At 41.3% G+C, this 20081-nt stretch overlaps 1 protein-coding gene across 3 annotated transcripts in view; it reads right to left on the bottom strand.

The window, feature by feature from the left end:
- The window catches only part of LOC149312530 (tetraspanin-9-like), a 269437-nt gene that overhangs the window by 34334 nt on the left and 215022 nt on the right, over positions 1-20081 (bottom strand). For all 3 annotated transcript variants that reach the window (XM_089524804.1, XM_089524803.1, XM_089524802.1), the window contains 4 exons: positions 19858-20049; positions 18399-18473; positions 14887-14988; positions 1142-1279 (listed from right to left, as the gene is read on the bottom strand). In XM_089524804.1, the coding sequence (XP_089380930.1) occupies positions 1142-1279; positions 14887-14988; positions 18399-18473; positions 19858-20049 (507 nt within the window). The remainder of the gene's footprint in view (positions 1-1141; positions 1280-14886; positions 14989-18398; positions 18474-19857; positions 20050-20081) is intronic.

The raw sequence follows: 20081 nt of genomic DNA on the forward strand, positions 1-20081 counted from the left end.
GCTTATTCAATTCCTACAGATACATACTTTTATTTAATCCATATATATATATTGCTAAGACACTCTAAGATCTATATTTATATATAAGAATATATATATATGTCTGGGCATATATATATATATATATATATATATATATATATATATGTATAAGTTCACTACTAAATATGATCAGCAGCTTTAACTAGTCTGCCTTCAAACATTCCAACACGTCATACAACAAGGTGAAGGTTGTATGTACCTATCATCAATGTGCATGTAACTAATTACTAACTCAGGTGACTTAATCTAAACTCTTTATATCATCATGTCAGAACCCCGAATGAATAAATGAATGGAACAACTGAATTGTAAACCAGTACAATTCAACTTCTTCCATGTTTTGCCTTTTTCTGCATAAACCCCAGCTGGACAGGGGTAGAAGAGATTTTGCCTCTTCCCTAAACATCATCCTGTCAGGCCTCTATAATGTAGTCCAGATCAGCAAGCCAATTTAGGATTATATCCTGAACAGCTGTTATCCAAAGTGCAAACATGGAATTCAACGGCTGTGTTTTTAATTCAGGGAGACTATCACCAAGGTTATTCACACTACTTAAACTGAGGGACAGTTTCTGGAGAACCAACACCAAGTTGTTCTTCATCAGTGTCTCCCCACTCCATATTCCCATATCTCCCTCTGCCCTCAATGATTCTAATAGCAGCTCCATGTTTCTATCCCCATCTCTTTTTTCAAAACACATCTTGTAGCCAACAGGTAGACACTTTGGCTGCACCAGCTCTGAAAATGTCCAAAATCAATTAGGGAGATTAACTGTAGAAGAAATAGTATCTTCTTCCCCGTTCCTTCCTTCCAACAGAGAGGCAACATCCTAAAGTATTTCTTTTTAAGTGTTCCTCTCAAAGGGGAAACTCCTTTGGTGTTGCTCCCTTTGGTGACAGAAAAGGCTGAGGTTTTTTTTAAGAAAGAGAAAGTGACTGAGGGCCCTGGACTGATCCATTGGGTTGCCCTGTTTCTTTACCTGCATAAGTAACAGCCATACCAGCTAGTACACTTCTAAACAAACAGGAATATTTGTGATACGAAACATCCCATTTTAGATTAAAGCCAAACTCCAGGTTACATATTAAGTAGAATTACCGTTTTCCACACTAAACTTGTGTTGGTGGAATTTCGACCACAGTCTTGGGAATTTTCCATGCAGCATCTGTCAGGAACAATGTTGTTACCCAACACTGAGTACCAATCTGTGTAATCAGTAACTCCACAGCAGTGCATCTATGAGACAAGAAGAGAGGGAGTCTTTAAAAATCCTGTATCTCAAAGCACACTTTATATCTATTTTTTAAAATGAACATGTTTTTAAAGGAACGTGAATAGTTAAAAAGTTATATTAAAATACAGTCAAGCCCTCCATTTTCACACTTTTAATCAATGGATTCAACCACCCATGGCTTGAAAATATCAAGAAAAAATAAACAAATTTCAATAAGCAAAGCTTGATTTTGTCATTTTATATAAGTGAGACCATTTTATTATGCCATTGTACTTAATGGGACTTAGGCATCCATAGACTTTGATATCCATGGGGGATCCAGGAGCAAAACCTCAGTAGATAGCAAGGGCCCGTTGTATTAAGTTCCTGTAAGCAATAATAATAATAATAATAATAATAATAATAATAATAATAATATAGTTTATTTATACCTCCCGCCTCTTCCACGGATCGAGGTGGGATTACAACCTTAAAAGACACTTAGTACAATTTACAATCAATACAACAATAAAATACTAACGCTGAATTTACCAAGAATTCCTATTAGTTCTCTAAAAATTATTAATTCATCCATTAGCCAACAATCAGTCAAGGAAGAGCAGTCATCATAACCTTTTTATATGGAATTCAGTGGATAAGCCCGCCGGAAGAGATCCATTTTGAGTGCCTTCTTAAAGGCCTCTAAGGTAGTAATGAGATGGATCTCTTCCGTAGGTCATTCCATAATCTTGGGGCTGCGGCAGTGAATGCCTTATTTGAAGTTGTCATTAACCTGGTATTATAATAACTAGTAAGAACTTCCCAGATGTTGTGAGAGTGTGGGGCGGATTATGTAGGGAGACACGCTCCCGCAAGTAACTTGGGCCTGAGCCATGTAGGGCTTTAAAGGTAATAACCAACACCTTGTATTGCACCCAGAAGCTAATAGGCAGCCAGTGAAGAGATTTCAGTATTGGTGTTATATGGTCAAACCTAGATGTTCTGGTGACCAATCTGGCTGCTGCATTTTGAACCAATTGAAGCTTCCGAATTTGGAACAAGGGTAGCCTCAAGTAGAGCGCATTGCAGAAATCTAACCGAGAGATTACCAGTGCAAGTACTACTGCTTCAAGGTCCTTTTGGTCCAGGTAGGGACGCATTTGGCGTAACAACCGAAGCTGATACCAAGCACTCTTGGCCGTTGCATCTATTTGGCATGTCAATTGTAAGGATGGATCCAGGAGTACTCTCAAACTGCGAAACTCGTCCTTTACGGGAAGTGTGACTCCAGCAAGGACTGGGTGACAAAACTCTATCCCTGGACTTGGGTACCTATCGTGAGTACCTCCGTTTTCTCTGGATTCAGTCTGAGTTTGTTTTCCCTCATCCAGCCCATTACTGATCCAAGACAGGCATCCAGAGGAGAGATGCCACCCCTAGTCACTGCAATAGTCAGGGACATAGAGAAATTTTTTGGGTGTCATCAGTGTACTGATGACACTGCGCCCCATGTCTCCGGATGATCTCTCTCAGCGGCTTCATGTAAATGTTGAAAAGCATGGGGGACAGAATGGTGCCACGAGGGACGCCAGATGTCAGCTCTCTCTTGGAAGAGCAGCTATCCCCAGCAACACCATCTAGAATCTGCCTGAGAGGTAGGAATGGAACCACTGGAGCGCAGTGCCCCCAATACCTAACTCCCTCAGGCGTTCCAGAAGGATACCATGGTCTATGGTATCGAATGCCGCTGAGATGTCCAAGAGCACCAGCAGGGTCACACTTCCCCTGTCGATGCCCAGATGGAGATCATCGACTAAGGCAACCAAGGCGGTCTCAACTCTGTATCCCGCCCTGAAACCAGTTTGAAATGGGTCTAGATAATCGGCTTCATCCAAGACAGCTTGGAGCTGGAAGGCTACTGCCCTCTCGATCACCTTGCCCAAAAATGGTAAAATAGAGACCAGTCTATAATTGTTTCTCACCAGGGGATCCAGGGAGGGTTTTTTCAAAAGCGGTCTAACGACTGCTTGCTTTAATTGTGATGGAAATCTTCCCTCCCTGAGGGATGCATTGATTATAGATTGTAATAATGTTTTTGTTGCATCCCCGCCCTGGGTGGTCAACCATGATGGGCAAGGATCGAGAGGGCACGTCGTCCTCCTGACACATCCAACCTCACATTCTTTCAATTCAAAATCTTATATGCCACCACATTCAAATCAGTCTCCTTCAAATATTGCATAAAACAGAGTAATAACAGATTTAATAATTAAAATAAAATATGAGATTCTTCATTTATACAATAATAATAATAATAATAATAATAATAATAATAATAATAATAATTTATATTTCCTGCCTCTTGCTGCAGATCAAGGTGGGATTGCAACAGAAATAAAATACAAAAAACATGAAGGAAAACATAAGAAAACATATATCAACCCTCCTACCATTCTGATTAATTAAACTCGATAACAGTTAAAATTCTATCAATAGATTAATATATTAACCTAAAAATAGACAAAGTGGAGTGGACAAATTGAAGGCGGATGGACTATACTTCTTTCTTCTTTCTTTAGGAGCTCAGTCTGGGAAGGCCTGCCTTTTTGAAGGCATCTACGATGTTAATAAGATGGATCGTCTCCGGTAGGCTGTTCCACAATTTCTGAGCGGCTGAGTAGAAAGTCCTCTGGGAAGTTGCAGCCAATCTGGTTTTTTTGTGGCTGTAAAAAATTCTTCCTAGAGGATCTGAGAGTTTACCAACTTCGGTTGATACGCCAACTGCTTCCTTACCTGGACCAAAGGGAACTTGAAGCAGTGGTACTTGCACTGGTAATCTCTCGTTTAGACTTCTGCAATGCGCTCTACATGGGGCTACCTTTGTACCAAGTTCGGAAGCTTCAGCTAGTTCAAAATGCAGCAGCTAGGTTGGTCACCGGAGCATCTAGGTTTGACCATAACACACCAATATTGAAATCTCTTCATTGGCTGCCGATTAGCTTCCGGGCCCAATACAAAGTGTTGGTTATCACCTTTAAAGCCCTATGATGCTTGGGCCCGAGTTACTTGAGGGAACGCCTCTCCTTACACAATCTGCCCTGCGCTCTCAGAACATCAGGGAAGAAATCATTAGACTATGTAAAAACCAGGTTAATAACAATCGCCCACAGAGCATTTTCTGCCATAGCCCCCAAATTATGGAACGATTTGCCGGAAGAGATCTGCCTTATTGACACCTTAGATGCCTTCAAGAAAGCACTGAAGACGGATCTCTTCCGGCAAGCCTATCCACCAAACCTGCTGTAAAATATCTCACCTCTGTTAGTGTTGTATGCTTTAATGAAGAGTCGACTAACTGTATTGCAATGATAATAACATTATTTTATGGTATGTAGCCGATATGTTTTTATTGTTGAAATATTTTGATTGTTGTCTCGATCCGCAGGGAGAGGTGAGAAATAGAAATATTATTATTATTATTATTTTAAAAGTAATAACCAACACCTTGTACTGTGCCCAGAAGCTAATTGGCAGCCAGTGCAGAAATTTTAAAACAGGTGTTATATGGTCAAACCTGGATTTTCCAGCAGCCAGTCTGGCTGCCATATTTTGAACTAATTGAAACTTCTGAGGGCAAGGGTATTGCCATGTAGAGCGCGTTGCAGAAGTTGAGATGAGAGGTTACCAGTGCATATACCACAGCTTCTAGGTCCCCCTGGTCCAGGTAGGGGCACAGCTGGCATATCAACCGATATTTGGTGGAAAATTAACAAAAAGACCAAACCTGACACCCACATTCAAGAAAGTCCTCTCTAAAACTTTGGATAGTCAGGCTATTGAGGCTCCATGTAAATTTGAAATCCTTAGATGTAGTGAAGAAAATCAGCATGTGTTTTATAGACTCACCAAAGCCTTTGACTGAACAGATATGAAAAACTATGGCTTGATCTTAAAGGAATGGGTACACTAGTACACTTGATTGTCCTGACATGTAACCTGTACTCAGGACAGGAGGCTACTGTCAGAACAGAATATAGAGAAATAAAACAGTTGCCAATCAGAAAGGGAGTCAGACAAGGAATTCTATCATCTGTATGCAAAAGATGTCATATGCAGAACAGGTCTAGACATGGAGGAAGATGGAGAGAAGATCAGAGGAAGGAATATCAACCATCTTAGGGCCCATACAGACAGGCCAAAATAAAGCTGCTTTGGGTCACTTTGGTGGTACAGTGGACCCTTGTTATACGCTGGGGTTTGGTTCCAAGATCCCCTGTGTATAACAAAATCCGTGTATGCTCAAGCCCCATTAAATACAATGACATCGCAAAATGGTGTCCCTTATAAAAAATGGAAAATCAAGGTAAATTTATACTTTTTTGGAACATTTTCAAACCGTGTATGCTTGAATCCGTGTATAAAAAATCTGTGTATAAGAAGGGCCAACTCTTTAAATGCTGCATGCGTCCTAAGAGGCCAGAAGCAGTGCCAAAGCCATGCTCCAGTTCTAAGGACTGGAGCACAACTTTGGCCCAGCTTCTGACTGCTTAAGATGCGTGTGTCATTTAAACAGCATACTTCCAAAGCTTTATTTTGACCTGTCTGTATGAGCCCTAAGATACACAGACAATGCAATACTATCAGCAGAAAACACCAAAGACTTGAAAAAATTACTAAAGAAAGAGAGGAGAATGCTATGGCAGGCTTGCTGTTGAAACAGTAAGAAAACAAAAATAATGACTATGGAGAAGCTACAAGATTTCAATACAGATGATGAGAAAATTAGATCAATAATTGATCAGAATGGAGACTGAAATCAAGAAATCAGGAGAAACTAGGAACGGGAGGGTGGCTATGAAATAAATAGAGACTATCTTAAGATGTAAGTATATTAAACTGAATACCAAAGTTAGGACTGTCCAAGTCATTGAATTTCCCATCACCATGCACAGATATGAGAACTGGACAGTGACTCATAGGATCATAGAGCTGGAAGAAACCTCAAGGGCCATCCAGTCCAGCTCTCTGCCATGCAGGAAACACACAACCAAAGCACCCCCAACAGATGGCCACCCAGCCTCTGTTTAACAGCCTTCAAAGAAGGAGACTCCACTACACTAAGTCGCTCCCATTATGGCATGGTTTCCAGACCTTTTACGATTTTGGTTGCCCCCCACCCCCCCGGACATGCTCTGGCTTGTTTACAACCTTTTTGATTTGTGGTGCCCTGAACTAGATGCAGTATTCCAGGTGAGACCTGACCAAAGCAACACAGAGTGGTACTATTACTTCCCTCGATCTAAACACTATACTCCTTTGATGCAACCTAGAATTGCATTGCCTTTCCTAGCTGCCACATCACACTGTTGACTAATGTTCAGCCTGTGATCCACTATGGCGCGTTCCAGACGCGCAAAAAGTACGTACTAGGTATGTACTAGGGTTAGGAAAGGGCGTCCTTTCTGGATGCCCTAACCCTAGTACGTACCTAGTATGTACAAAATGGCAGTGCCCATGTAGAATGGGCGCCGCCATTGGGACGTCATGAGCACGCTGCCTCCAAATGGAGCGGCGTGGAAGTGATGTCCTGGCGCTGCGCGAGGGCGCCTGGGGCACCCTTTCTGCGGCGCCGGAAGGAGCTCCGAAACAGAGCTCCTTCCAGGTTTGTGGCGCTGGGAATAGCCTTTACACAGCTGCACCAGCGTCACAAAAGAGAAAGGGGCCGAGCGGCCCCTTTCTCTTCGTCCCCGCCACTGTCGGGGTGTCCTTGGGGCATGAAGCCCCAAGGACACCCCTTTCGCAGCCTGGAAAGCGGTGGATCAGTGTCTCAGAGGCTGCTGCTGTGGCGGCTGAGGTCCCAATTCGGTGGGAAAAGGGGCGGGAACAGGCCGCCTCAAAAGGGCGGTCTGTAAACCGCCTAAGACTCCTTTTCACATGTACTGCCTTTAAGTGAGGTGTCATTCATTATAATCTGTGCATTTCATTTTACTGCCCAATTGTAGTAGCCTACATTTATCGCTGCTGAAATTCATTATTTTAGTTTTGGCCCAGCTTTATAATCTATTAGAGTCATTTTAAATTTTGAACCTGTCCTCTGTGGATTAACTACTCCTCCTAATTTGAGATGTGGTGCTGGCAAGAGTGCTAAGGATATAGTGGATGGCCAAAAAGACAAACAAATGACTCCTAGAACCTATCAAGCCTGAACTCCCCCTGGAAGCCAAGATGACTAAATTGAGGTTTTCATACTTACACATTATGAGAAGAGAAGACTCACTAGAAAAGATAATGATGCCAGGAAAGGTGGAAGGCAATAAAAACAGAGGGAGACCACATGCCAAATGGATACAATCAATGAAGGAGGCCATGGCCCTGATCCTGCAGGACCTAAGTAGAGCATTCCAGGGCAAGGGGGCTTGGAAGTCCAATGGAATACTATTAACAACCACAATAAAGTGGAAGGAATAGCCCTCATCTGGGATGTTTAGGAAAAACCTTGGGTTCCAGTTCCCAGTTCTAACTTCCTACTCCCAGTTTTCCAGTCTCCAAATCTTTTTGCAAAGGAGCTTTATTTTTTAAAGAATAAGGAGAAATTTTAGCACATTTTATCTTTTATGAAAAATACAACCTAGGGAAGGAAGAACACTAATTAGAACTTACTTTGCTCTCAAACGTTTGAGGAAACTTGGAAGGGCTTTTCTGTCAGCACTAACTAATCACATTATGGTTCCTATTTTGCTTTTTTATTACTTTTTATCACTTTCCATATATTACAACATTGCTATATTACAAACATTGATGACATTACATTGTATCTACATATAACACCAACCTTACTTTACACTAACTTACAACAACATAATACCACCCCCCAGACAAAACACAATAGAAATAGCCCCTCTGACATTATTCCTTAAAAGACATCATTAAACAACATTTTGGCTTTATATCTGCTATTGATATACATCACAACTCCATTTTTTTTCTTTGTGTTAGCTGATATGAATTTGTTTCCAAATTTTTTGTTTTTTTAGAAGTTGGATATCTTTTTCTTTAATGTGTGTCTCTTGGAGACAAATCAAATCAGCATTCTGCTTTTTTACATAGTGAAATATTTTCTTCCGTTTTTGTGGGGAATTCATCCCCTTACATTCCATGACATTATTTTTATTTTTTTGCATTTTTTCAATTTATCTTAAAATATTTATATATTGTTTACCTTCTTTGTTTTCTTCTCATTATTCTCTAAGGTTCTTTTTCTCCCTGCTCCTCCTCCTCCTCCTCTTCTTCTTCTCCTTTCTTTTCCTCGTCTTCTGTCTCTGGTGGGTTATCTAGGTCCTCTGCTTCCTGTGGTACATCTTCCCTTTTTTCTTATTCTCTTCTATATTTTTTAATGAAATCTTTCATTTTCATTGTAGAATTTATTCTAAATGTTTCTGATTTGTTTTTGAACTTCACTCCTTCTAATATGTCCCATCCATAGATGACATCATTACTTTTCAGTAGCATTAGCAACGGTCTATATTCATTTCGCTTTTTAAGTATTCTCAATGGGATATCTTTATACATTGCGCCCAAGTTACATGTGGACACGATTTACGCGGTCTTGAGCGTACATGCTCAAGCCATGCGGTGCGCGCGGGGCACAACGGTTGGTGTGTCCCATTCAATTGACTGTCTTCTCCATTCTTCTTGGCCTCTCGCCGCGTTCTCTCAGCTCCACGCTCTCCTTCCTCTGTTGTCCTTTCCGTTTGTCTTGGCCTCTCACTGCGGTCTCTCGGCCTCATTCTCTCCTTCCTTTGCTGTCCTCTCCATTCGTCTTTGCCTCTCGCCATGATTTCTCAGATCCACTTTCTCCTTCCTTGCTGTCCTCTCCGTTCGTCTTGGCCTCTCGTCGCAGTCTCTCAGCCTCACTCTCTCCTCCTTCACTATCTTCTCCACTCGTCCAGGTCTTTCGCCGAGCACTCGCTCTCTCCTTCCTTCACTGTCCTCTCTGTTCCCCTTGGTCTCTTGCTGTGTCCTCTCGACTTCACTCTTTCCTTCCTCTACTGTCTTCTCCGTTCGCCTTGACCTCTCGCCGCAGTCTGTCAGCCTCACTCTCTCCTTCCTCCGCTGTCCTCTCTGTTTGTCTTGGCCTCTCGCTCCCACTCTCTCCTTTCTCCCCAGCTGTTTTTTATGTTTCGTGTCTCACAGCTGTGGCTTCTCTCCTTGTTTTCTATAGATTGGAGTTCATCACAGCTGCTACCAATTCTCATTTTAAGTTTGTTTTTCCCTCTTTTCTTCAGAGATTGCGAGAAGAGAATAAAAATGTAGGAGTAAAAATAAAAATTCTCTTCTGTATAACTTCTTCTCCACTCTTCCCTCTTAACAAGTGTCTCGTCCAATCCCCATGCAATATACCTTTCTGCTGATTACAAAGGGGGAAATGGTGGCCCCCAAAAAGAAAATAAATTCTATTTATTCACTCTTATACACTCTTATATCAGTTCTATATCTTACCGTTGTGGAGATTAATAATGATGATATCTTGGTAAATTAAACCACAGGTAGCTTTAAGTTCTCTTCTTGTTTTCTTTCTGTTCTGCTACATTTAAAAAATTGGTGGCGGCTCTTGTACCACATTTGGTTTTCCCCCCAATAGTGACGAATGCTCCTACCTCTTCTGCTTCATACCTTTTGTCGGGTCTGGAGGGACAAACGGGTCCGAATAAAGGTACTGCAGATTGGGTCTGCAGAGCCCTTTGCCCAGGCAATGCCTTGCCTGAGGTTTTTCCCCATTCCGTGTTGGTCTCAATGGACAGGGAAGACGCTAATGGAGAGAACGCTCCTCAGGAGCTCCCTGAAAACGCGTCCTTCGAGCTGCCATTCCCAACCGGAAGTCCCCTATTTTGCTTTTGATTCAATTCACCAGCCTTTACTTTGGGACAAGTTGGGTAGGCTCAACATAGATCCCCAGTTGTTCTTTCTTTTAAGCCAACTCCATACAAATAATCATTGTAGAGTGAAATTTTCTGAAACAGGCCTATTAACAGAATCTACTCTGGTATAGGAGTCAGACAGAGTTGTGTCAAAGCCATAGAATAATAGAGTTGGAAAAGACCGCAAGGGCCATCCAGTCCAACCCCCTGCCATGCACGAAATCCAAATCAAAGCATCCCCGACAGATGGCCATCCAGCCTCTGTTTAAAGACCTCCAAGGAAGGAGATTCCACTACACTCCGAGGGAGTGTGTTCCACTGTTGGAAAGCCCTTACTGTCAGGAAGTTCTTCCTAATGTTGAGGTGGAATCTCTTTTGCTGTAGCTTGCACCCATTGTTCCGCGTTCTAGTCTTTGGAGCAGCAGAAAACAAGCTTGCTCCCTCCTCAATATGACATCCCTTCAAATATTTAAACAGGGCTATCATATCACCTCTTAACCTTCTCTTCTCCAGGCTAAACATCCCCAGCTCCCTAAATCGTTCCTCATAGGGCATGGCTTCCAGACCCTTCACCATTTTAGTCGCTCTCCTTTGGACATGTTCTAGTTTCTCCACGTCCTTTTTAAATTGTGGTGCCCAGAACTGGACACAATATTCCAGGTGGGGCCTGACCAGGGTAGAATATAGTGGCACTATTACTTCCCTTGATCTAGACACTATACTTTTATTGATGCAGCTTAAAATTGCATTGGCCTTTTTAGCTGCCGCATCACATTGTTGACAGATGTTTAACTTGTGGTCTACTTGGACTCCCAGATCCCTTTCACATATAGTTTCATTCAGCCAGGTGTCCCCCATCCTATATCTCTGCATTTCGTTTTTCCGCCCTAAGTGCAGTACCTTACATTTCTCCATGTTGAATTTCATTTTGTTAGCTTTGGCCCAGCTTTCTAGTCTATTCAGGTCATCTTGAATTTTGATCCTGTCCTCTGGGGTATTAGCTGCTCCCCCTAGTTTGGTGTCATCTGCAAATTTGATAAGTATGCCCCCAATTTTGTCCTCCAAGTCATTGACAAAGATGTTGAATAGCACTGGGCCCAGTACAGACCCCTGTGGGACCCCACTGGTCACTGCTCTCCAGGATGAAAAGGAGCCATTGTTGTGTGTTGGCTCCTCATCTTTTTACTCTATTTGGGGCCTGATCTACCTGCCTTTATGAACATAGTAGATTCTCACCCACCTTCACTGGGAAATCATCCGCTTTTTGTACTCCAATGCTGACAATACTCTATTTCCGGTGGGTATGGTAAGAGCCTTGAAACAATTCTCTGAATATTGTGACAAATTTCATTTACTGGTAAACTTTGAGAAATCCAAAAGATTGGCATTTTCTAAGAGATTTGCACTGAGAACATAGAAGGTTGGTAATCAAACAATTGAACAGGTCAAAAAGTATGTCTACCTTGGTGTCCTTTTTCATTTTAATGGGCAGTGGAATAAACAGAGAGATAAAGTAATACAAACAGGGAAAAGATTGTTGGCAGTTATACAATCTTTTTATTATAGAAAAGGCAACCAAGATATTCTAGTGGCCTTAAAAATTTACAAAGCCAAATTAAGACCGCAATTACTTTACAGCATATTCACCTGGATTCCAGCCTTTAATAAGGAGATTGAACGTTTGCAGACTCATTTTTTCAGGAGACTATTATCTGTATCTCCATGTGTACATCATCTGACTCTCTATGCAGAACTGGGATTGAATGCTCTTGAAACTAAATCCTGGGTGATGTCTTATAGGTTTTGGTTTAAGATACATTTCAGGCCTAATAGATCTAGTCTTTTATGGTTCCTACTATCTGACGTTTACTATGCCAGTTGGGCTAAATTTTATGAAAGTAAACTAATTTCTAAGGGTTTAAATTTACTAACCGAAAAGGAGTGTCTTGAATCTATTAGGGTCTGCCTTGCAGAGAGAGAACATCAACTGACATATCCAACTCCTCCTAGAGTTTGTTATCCAGCGATGCTCGGTATCCCCCCCTTGCAGGGTAGGATTCAGGATTATTTTCAAACCCTTTCACTGCTGTTGTGAGAAAGGCATTTTTGTTTGCAAGATTGCATGTACACCCCTCAAATGTGACCAGGGGCAGATATTTGCAGACTCCATTTTTGAATTGTGTGTGTCACTGTAATTAAGTTCCAGATGTTCTCCATTATATTGTAATGCTTTGTCCATTGTATATAATTCCAAGGGAAAAATTGTTAAGACAATTATGGGAAATAAATATCTGTTTGGATGGGTTATCAGTGGAATACTTATTGGAAGATCAGAACTCACATATTACCAGGTTAATGGCCTATTTTCTGGTGGAGACAACAAGATTATGACTTAAATTTTAATAACTATCCTGAAGCTTTCTTGTAAGTGCATGTTGTTTTTCCATCCCTAATAAAGGTTGATTGACTGACTGGTTCCTATGTGTTTTACTGCTCCTGCTACTGTGTTTTTAATAGAATCCTGTAACAAGAAGAAATTACACTGCAAATGGTTTTCCTACATTCATCCATGTGTCTGAAAAAGGTTCTGCTGCTACATTCTATATGTTAGCTGCTGTTCAAACAAAGGCAAAGGAGCAGTGCCACTGAAATATTATTATGGAAAGAATAAAACTCCCTTCATATTAAATTAGAAATAACCCATATTTTTAATATATATTTTGTGTGTGTGTGTGTGTGTGTGTGTGTGTGTGCTGATCTGAGAAAAATTATTTCCTTCACACATCTCTATGAAGTATAACCGTGCCCTGGAAAATTCCAAAGTAAAAAATAAATCCCAAAATCTAGAACCAACCCCAAGAATGCCATGCAGGCCTTTGTCGATTATGATATTCTTAAAATGGCCTCTCCTGATGATCTTAGCCACTATCATCAATAATCAGCCCCAAACCTGTTTGGGAGTTTAAAAACTAAAACTCTTTGAGCCTGAGGAACAGCCAGGAATGTGGGTGCATTCCCACTATGAAACGAAACGAATCTTTGATTGTTTAAATGACCCTCGTTCTCATTTGAAACCGTTTTCTGTCACATTGTGATCAATTCCTCTTGTTATGAAGTTAGGCAAAGGCAAAAACCCCGTTTTTTTCAGACAATAGTTTTTTTGCGGTTCTTTTGAGAAGAATCGATTCTGAAGCAAGTTAAATAAGTGGGAATGACAGATCAGAATGGATTCATTCTGGGGGAGGGAGGGACTATGGCAGAGAGGTGTTTACCTTCCCTCCTCAGTTTTTGGCAGATCTACCATCCCCCCCCACCCAGTGCTGCCTTTGTACTTGTGGTTTTTTTTAAAAAAATAAAATTGATAGAATATTTGATTGATTTTGCAGCTATTTGCAAAAGCAAGTAGTTGCAAAATAAATCGAATATTCTATCAATTTTTTTTAAAAACGCAGTGTCCTCCCCTTCATCCTCCTGCCTCATTTCCCAGCTTCCTCCTCCTCTGTTCTCCAGCTTCTCGCTCCGTCCCCGGCTACCTCCCCTTCCTCCGTCCCCAGCTTCTATCTCCATCCCGATCTGCTTCTCCCTCCATTCCCCGGCTGCCTCCTCCTCCTCCTTCTTGGTCCTGGCTGCTGGAAGGAGAGGAGTCCAGGATGGTGGAGGAGGCCAGAGGGACTCAAACCACTATGCCACATCAGCCATCCGAGGTCCTCTGAGGCTGAGAGTGTGTGACTTACCCAAGGTCACCCAGTGGGTTTACCTTTAGAGGGAGCTTGTCGATGTGGGGGGGTAGTAGCACAAGAGGGAGGCCAAAATGTCCAACGTTTCATCCCCCCCAGCCCCCAAATACTCCCCAAACCATCCCTATTGTCCTTCTCTGGGGTTTCATCAGGTGTTGCCTCCTTTGCCCTTCTTTGGAACCTTGGGGCTTCCAGCATCTGCCACCAGGACTCCAGGCAACCAGGCCCTGCTCTCCCAGCCACGCACCCAGCCACCCACCCTCTCTGCCTCTTCGGGGCCCAGGTGCCCTTCTTTCTCTGGACACGTCCTCCATTGCAGCCTACTGCCCAGGAGGAATTCTCCAAGGTCCTCCATTGGAGGAGTATCACTAAGATGCATGGATTTACACTAAGATGCATGGAGGGTCACGTCCCTCCATTTTCCTTTTCCAGGACCCCATTTCACACCAGCCATCTGAGGCCTTGAACTACCCTCCGCATGCACTTGGGCGCCCTCCAGGACTATAACTCCCACCACCCCAACACAATTTATAGGGAATGGTGGGCATTGTGCAGCCCGCTCTCAGGACACACACTCTCAGCCTCATGGGAAGAGTAGAGCTAACCTCATCTTAAGAAATCTCCCCCCCCCATGCCCATCGCCCAAATTCCCAATCCAGGCTGCCGCTTATGACACAGATAATTGATGAGATTTTGAAGTGGAGCTACTAGTTGGGATGACAAGCGTGCCAAAAAAACCAAGCAATTACACTGGGGTAAGGAAAAGAATCCAGCATCATAGTGGAAACGAGGGACCTTTTAAAATCGATTTCCAAAATGGAGCGAGAGCAAATCAGGAATCGGGTTGTGCTGCAAGTGGAAATGAGCCCTGTGTGTATCAATTACATCATCCCACTGATGAGAGACAGGTGGGCCATGATAAGTTCAGAAGTGGAGAGGATGCTATTTTACAAAGAAATATTCTAATATATTTACCTCTGCTTGAATGATATTCCAAGCATTCTTCAGCCCAACATTATTTTCTGTGTTGTAAAGCTTGAGACCTTCTTTCAAATCTTGCTTTGCCTTTTCATTAACCTATTTTTCAAAAAAACAAGTATTAGCAAGATCAGAATGCATTAGAGTCACCACTATTTGCAAGTGCAACTCTTTCATATGATCTCATTAGACTTTATTTATGTGTCGGAGAACTCATGGAACAAATAAGAATTGTTCTTCAATATGTGAAAAGAGCAACATAAGTGAAAGGAGACTCACTACCTTCTCCTACAGAATGTTGACACTAGAACAGCCATAGAACTGGGACTTAGTTATTCCCAAATATATTTCAATAGAGAGAATGGTTGTTTGAAAAAACTGACAAGCATCAAAGAACAATGTAATATCAAAGACACAGGGAATCTCTGGTTAAAAGCTAGACTCAGCCCATCATTATCTCCCTACCTGACCTACTTCAGGGAGTTGTTCTGAGGACAATCAAACAAACAAACAGGATAAAAATGTCATCTTAAATGCTTTTATCCTGACATTTCTTGGGGGCAGTCAACAATAGATAATTTTCTTTGTCCCTCAATGTGATTCTAAAAGTCATTCCTTCATTCATTTATACAAATCACAGTATTTTCTGAATGCTAGCTTCCACGGCTTGCAAATTATGAACTTTTGTTTTTTAAAAAATTACTGATAAACATTATAAAACCCACCACAAAAACAATAGAACATAATGTAGAGTAAAAAACTAAACAAAAAAAAATTCTGTACACATATACATATCTGAGACACACAAACACACAAATATCAAACTGATATAAGGATACCAGAATTGGACACAGTATTCCAGGTAGGGACTCACCAAAGCAGAATAGAGTGGTATTATTTCCTCTGATCTACAGATTATACTTTTTTTTTTATGCAGCCTAGAATTGCATTGGCTTTTTTGGCTGCCACATCATTCTGTTGACTCGTGTTCAACTTGTGGTCTATTCCAAGATCCCTTTTATATGTCCTGTCGTCAAGCCAGGCGTCCCCTTTCCTATACCTGTCCATTTCATTTTTTCTGCCTAGGTGTAGTACCTTATATTTCTCCCTGTATTCCATACATTTTGTTAGTTTTGGCTCCTTTCCCCTCCCTTTCCCCTTCCCTATCCTACTTTGTTTTGTATCTTGCACCTACCTGCTGAACCTCCTAGCCTCCCTCTCTTCCCCTCCCATGCACTGGTAGATGCACCTCCAACACTCTTTTCCTTTCCCCCACTCTTGCTTCACTTTATGTTGCTGTCCACTTACACTCTGAAGAAGCAGTGGCTGCACAAAGTTGCTTGTGCTGCTTTAAACAGAGGACAGGAAAGAAGCAAGCAAGCAATGGTGCTACTTCTGTTGCATGACAAAGAACAGAAGCAGAGGGCAATAAAACAAGGATTGGAGAGCTGGTTACGGTAGAGGTGAGTGGGGAGGCTGAGTATGGTGAAGAGAGCAGTTGCAATACCTGTTGGGTCTCCCTTATCTGAAATGTGTGAGAACAGAAGTATTTGGGATGTTTTTTATTCTGAAATAAATGCATATATATAATGAGAGATCTTGGCGATGGGACCTAAGTTTAAACATGAAATTCATTTAGGTTTCATATACACAGATAGCCTGAAGGTAATTTTATACACAATATTTTAAATAATTTTGTGCATGAAACAAAGTTTGTTTATACTGAACCATCAGAAAGCAAAGCTGTCCTGTCTCAGCCATTCATGTGGACATTAGTTTTTGGAATATTTCAGATTTCATAGTTCCAGACAAAGGAAACTTCAACCTGTGGCTGTGGAACATGGTTCTCTGGAAAGCTAATATTCCAGAAAATGTATATTAGCTGAAATAGGTACAAGAAGGTGGTTTCTTTGGAATTTTTGTTGCTTCTTGCAGCTCCCATCTAGTCTTAGAATCACAGAATCATAGAGTTGAAAGAGACCACAAGGGCCATCCAGTCCAACCCCCTGCCATGCAGAAACTCTCAGTCAAAGCATCCCCGACAGATGGCCATCCAGCCTCTGTTTAAAGACCTCCAAGGAAGGAGACTCCACTACACTTCAAGGGAGTGTGTTCCACTGTCGAATAGCCCTTCCTGTCAGGAAGTTCCTCCTAATGTTGAGGTGGAATCTCTTTTCCTGGAGCTTGCATCCATTGCTCTGGGTCCTAGTCTCTGGAGCAGCAGAAAACAAGCTTGCTCCCTCCTCAATATGACATCCCTAAATATTAGCTCTGCACTGGATGTGAAACTTTGCTCTTTGGCTTAAATATATTACATTCAAATGTAGAGGATGATAGTTTTGCCAAAAGCAATAGACAGATGTGTGGCTGTAAATTTTGCCTATATCTGCACTTATAGAAATGCCAGAGACTTGCTTTAAAAAAAGAAAAGAAAAGAAAACAAGCAAGCTTGGAACTGGCACCTGATAACAGCTCAAACAGGTACGAATTGAAATGCTGTTAGGCCTGGAGCTTATGGCTTTAGCAAAAATATGGTTCAGGCTGCATTTTGCCTTGTAGATTTGTAGGCCTTGGTTACTTTGTTAGAGAGTGGGTCAAGGAAAGTTCTCCCTGCATCTGGATGGTACAGGGAGATGGAGGAATTATATCCCACTGCCAAAGGGATATAATTTAGCTCATTCTAGCTCATCTCGGCACTTGGTGAACAACTAAGTAATTGGCATGGGAATTTTTTCCCTTTACTTGATCCAGAACCTTTATGATGTGACGTTTTTCTGGAAGCTTCTGTAGATGAGAAAAAGATATATAAAAGGCTGACAAACAAAGGCTTTTGCTTTGCAGCTACTTACAGGCCTACATAGCCAGTATGTATGTATGCTTGGTTCCTTTCCTTTTATATGCCTATTTGTTTCAAGCTAGAATGTGTATGCATGCGTTTCTTTTATTTTCTTTGCTTAAGTAAAACAGTCTTGCTCCAGACCAGTTGGAGGCAGTTGTGTGGTCACTTCAACTGCCTCATATTCAGAACAAGCAGTGCAACCAAGCCAGGGTCTTGTATTGCAAGTGGTATACATGCTTAAAAATTGGATAAAAACCAGAAAAAATGTGCTTTGACAATCCTAGTCTCGCATAACATTACATATGACCCACTTCTCCCCATTTCGATGAAGTTCTGAACTCTGCTGAATGTGACCTTTCTACAGAGCCTTCTTCCATATCATTCCTATGTTAATGTGTGGGGGAGATGTCTAAGCTTTGTTTATTCTAGGGCTAGGAACCGAGTGCCCAAACTAAAAGACTGGGGCGGGACTAAAAGGGGTGGGACTTCCGGGGGGAGACTTCTGCCCTCCAGGGGGGCAGGACTCGGGGCAGGATTTCTGGGGCAGGACTTCTTCCCCCAGCCGTCTCTGCCATAAATTCACCACCACGGTTCTAGGAACTGAAAAAGGGAAAGTACCTTAGCTCCTGTGAAGGGCTAAACAATTGAATGATACTGTATAAACACTTACCTTGTCCATATAAACAAAGAACAAAATGAGTAATATCAGCTCAGCCAGGAGAATGATCAGCAAAACAATGAAAAACTGAAAGGAAAGATAAATGGAACAAAGAGGAATATTACAATCAGAGAAGGGGAGGTATTCAGCAATGGCATTAATTGTTTGTATAAAACCATGAATTGTTTGTATGAAAATATTAATATATTTAAAGATAAAATAATAAGTGAAATTTATATATCAATTATAATAAGTTTATGTCTTATGCTTTGTATCCCCATATTCTTATTTCCTTCAGCAGTTTTTGTGCATTGCTCACAAGTTTTATTCTGGTATCATCATGTGAACTTCTGTTTGTTTTTAATTTTATATTGAAAGTGTTAAATATTTTATATCTATTTTGTTTTTAAAAAAACAGAGTCATGGAGAAGTTATTTCATATTCCCTAATATCAGCCTTTCAATTGTGTATCCCCTCCCCCCAGAATAGATATTTTATGTGGCACTATTTATGGGAGGATATAAAAGCTTCAACTCATCAGATTCTGACATAGAATATAGCTTCCTAGAAATTTCAGGATCAAATCTAGAGAAAGGGAGAAGAATAACAACTGTATGTCCAACCTTTGACTTTTGGCATATACGTTTTCCACAGCAGGACAAACTTTAGCTTTGAGGTGAAGGCTATTTTCATTACAAAAAATGATGTAAGGATGAACCCCTCTGCCTACACATACCTCTGATATTACCACAACTTGCTAAAATTAAAATTAATGGAAGATCCAATTATGGTTCCCATCCATCTTAGCCCAGTCTTTTTTAAAAAGTGATCTCCTGTGAATGCAAGAATAAGCTTACATGGATGAGAAATATTTGTTCAGTATCAACTTCAGTAGTTACTGGGTGGCTGCAAGAATGCAATACTGTCTATTCAAAGTTCAATTAAAGTAGGCAATTAATATGCAACAGGTGGAAGTAAAATATGGAAATTTTTCATACAGGCAGCTGCACAAGAGTAAAAATATGCACTTCCATTTTGTGTATGTTTTGTTGTGGAAAGTACCAGGTTAACACTAGCATTTCCTGCCAGAATCCTCCTGTCCTTAAGGCAAGGGACACCAGACACATACCACAAACTACTGCATATTGTAAATATCCCAATAAGCTTTTCAAATCTTTCCTCAGAATGAGAACAATATAGGGCCATTCATGTTGGTATGAAAATGTGCATTACAAAATAAATGCTATCCTTTATAGTAAATATATTCCTGCCTTTGCCATAACCCCCTGCAAAGATGATTTCAGTCAGCAGATAGGATATAAAAAGGATGGAGAAGCCTGGATCATACAGGACTGAAATACTGTATAAGTTTAGGTCAGAGATTGTTTTACTACCAGCAATGTGGGGGATGAAAGAGAGAGCAATTTCTTAATTGACAAAACAAAGAGCAACAAATTTGCCCTTAACTTACACTGAGGAGGAGGCACTTATTTTCTTTGATAGCACCCAAGCAACCCAGGAAGCCCGTCACCATGATGATGGTACCCATGGCAATGACTAGGTTGGCAGCTGACAGAGATGGGAAGCTGGGAGAAAATGTGGCAAAGTTTCCTTGTGACACTGACAGCCATATTCCAACGCCCAGGAGCCCGCAGCCACATAACTAGAAAGGAAAACAGAGGAAAGAGAGAAAAA

Source organism: Sceloporus occidentalis, unplaced genomic scaffold, assembly GCF_023333645.1.
Source record: "Sceloporus occidentalis isolate IW3139 unplaced genomic scaffold, rSceOcc1.0.p SCAF_5, whole genome shotgun sequence".
Classification (NCBI taxonomy): Eukaryota; Metazoa; Chordata; class Lepidosauria; order Squamata; family Phrynosomatidae; genus Sceloporus; species Sceloporus occidentalis.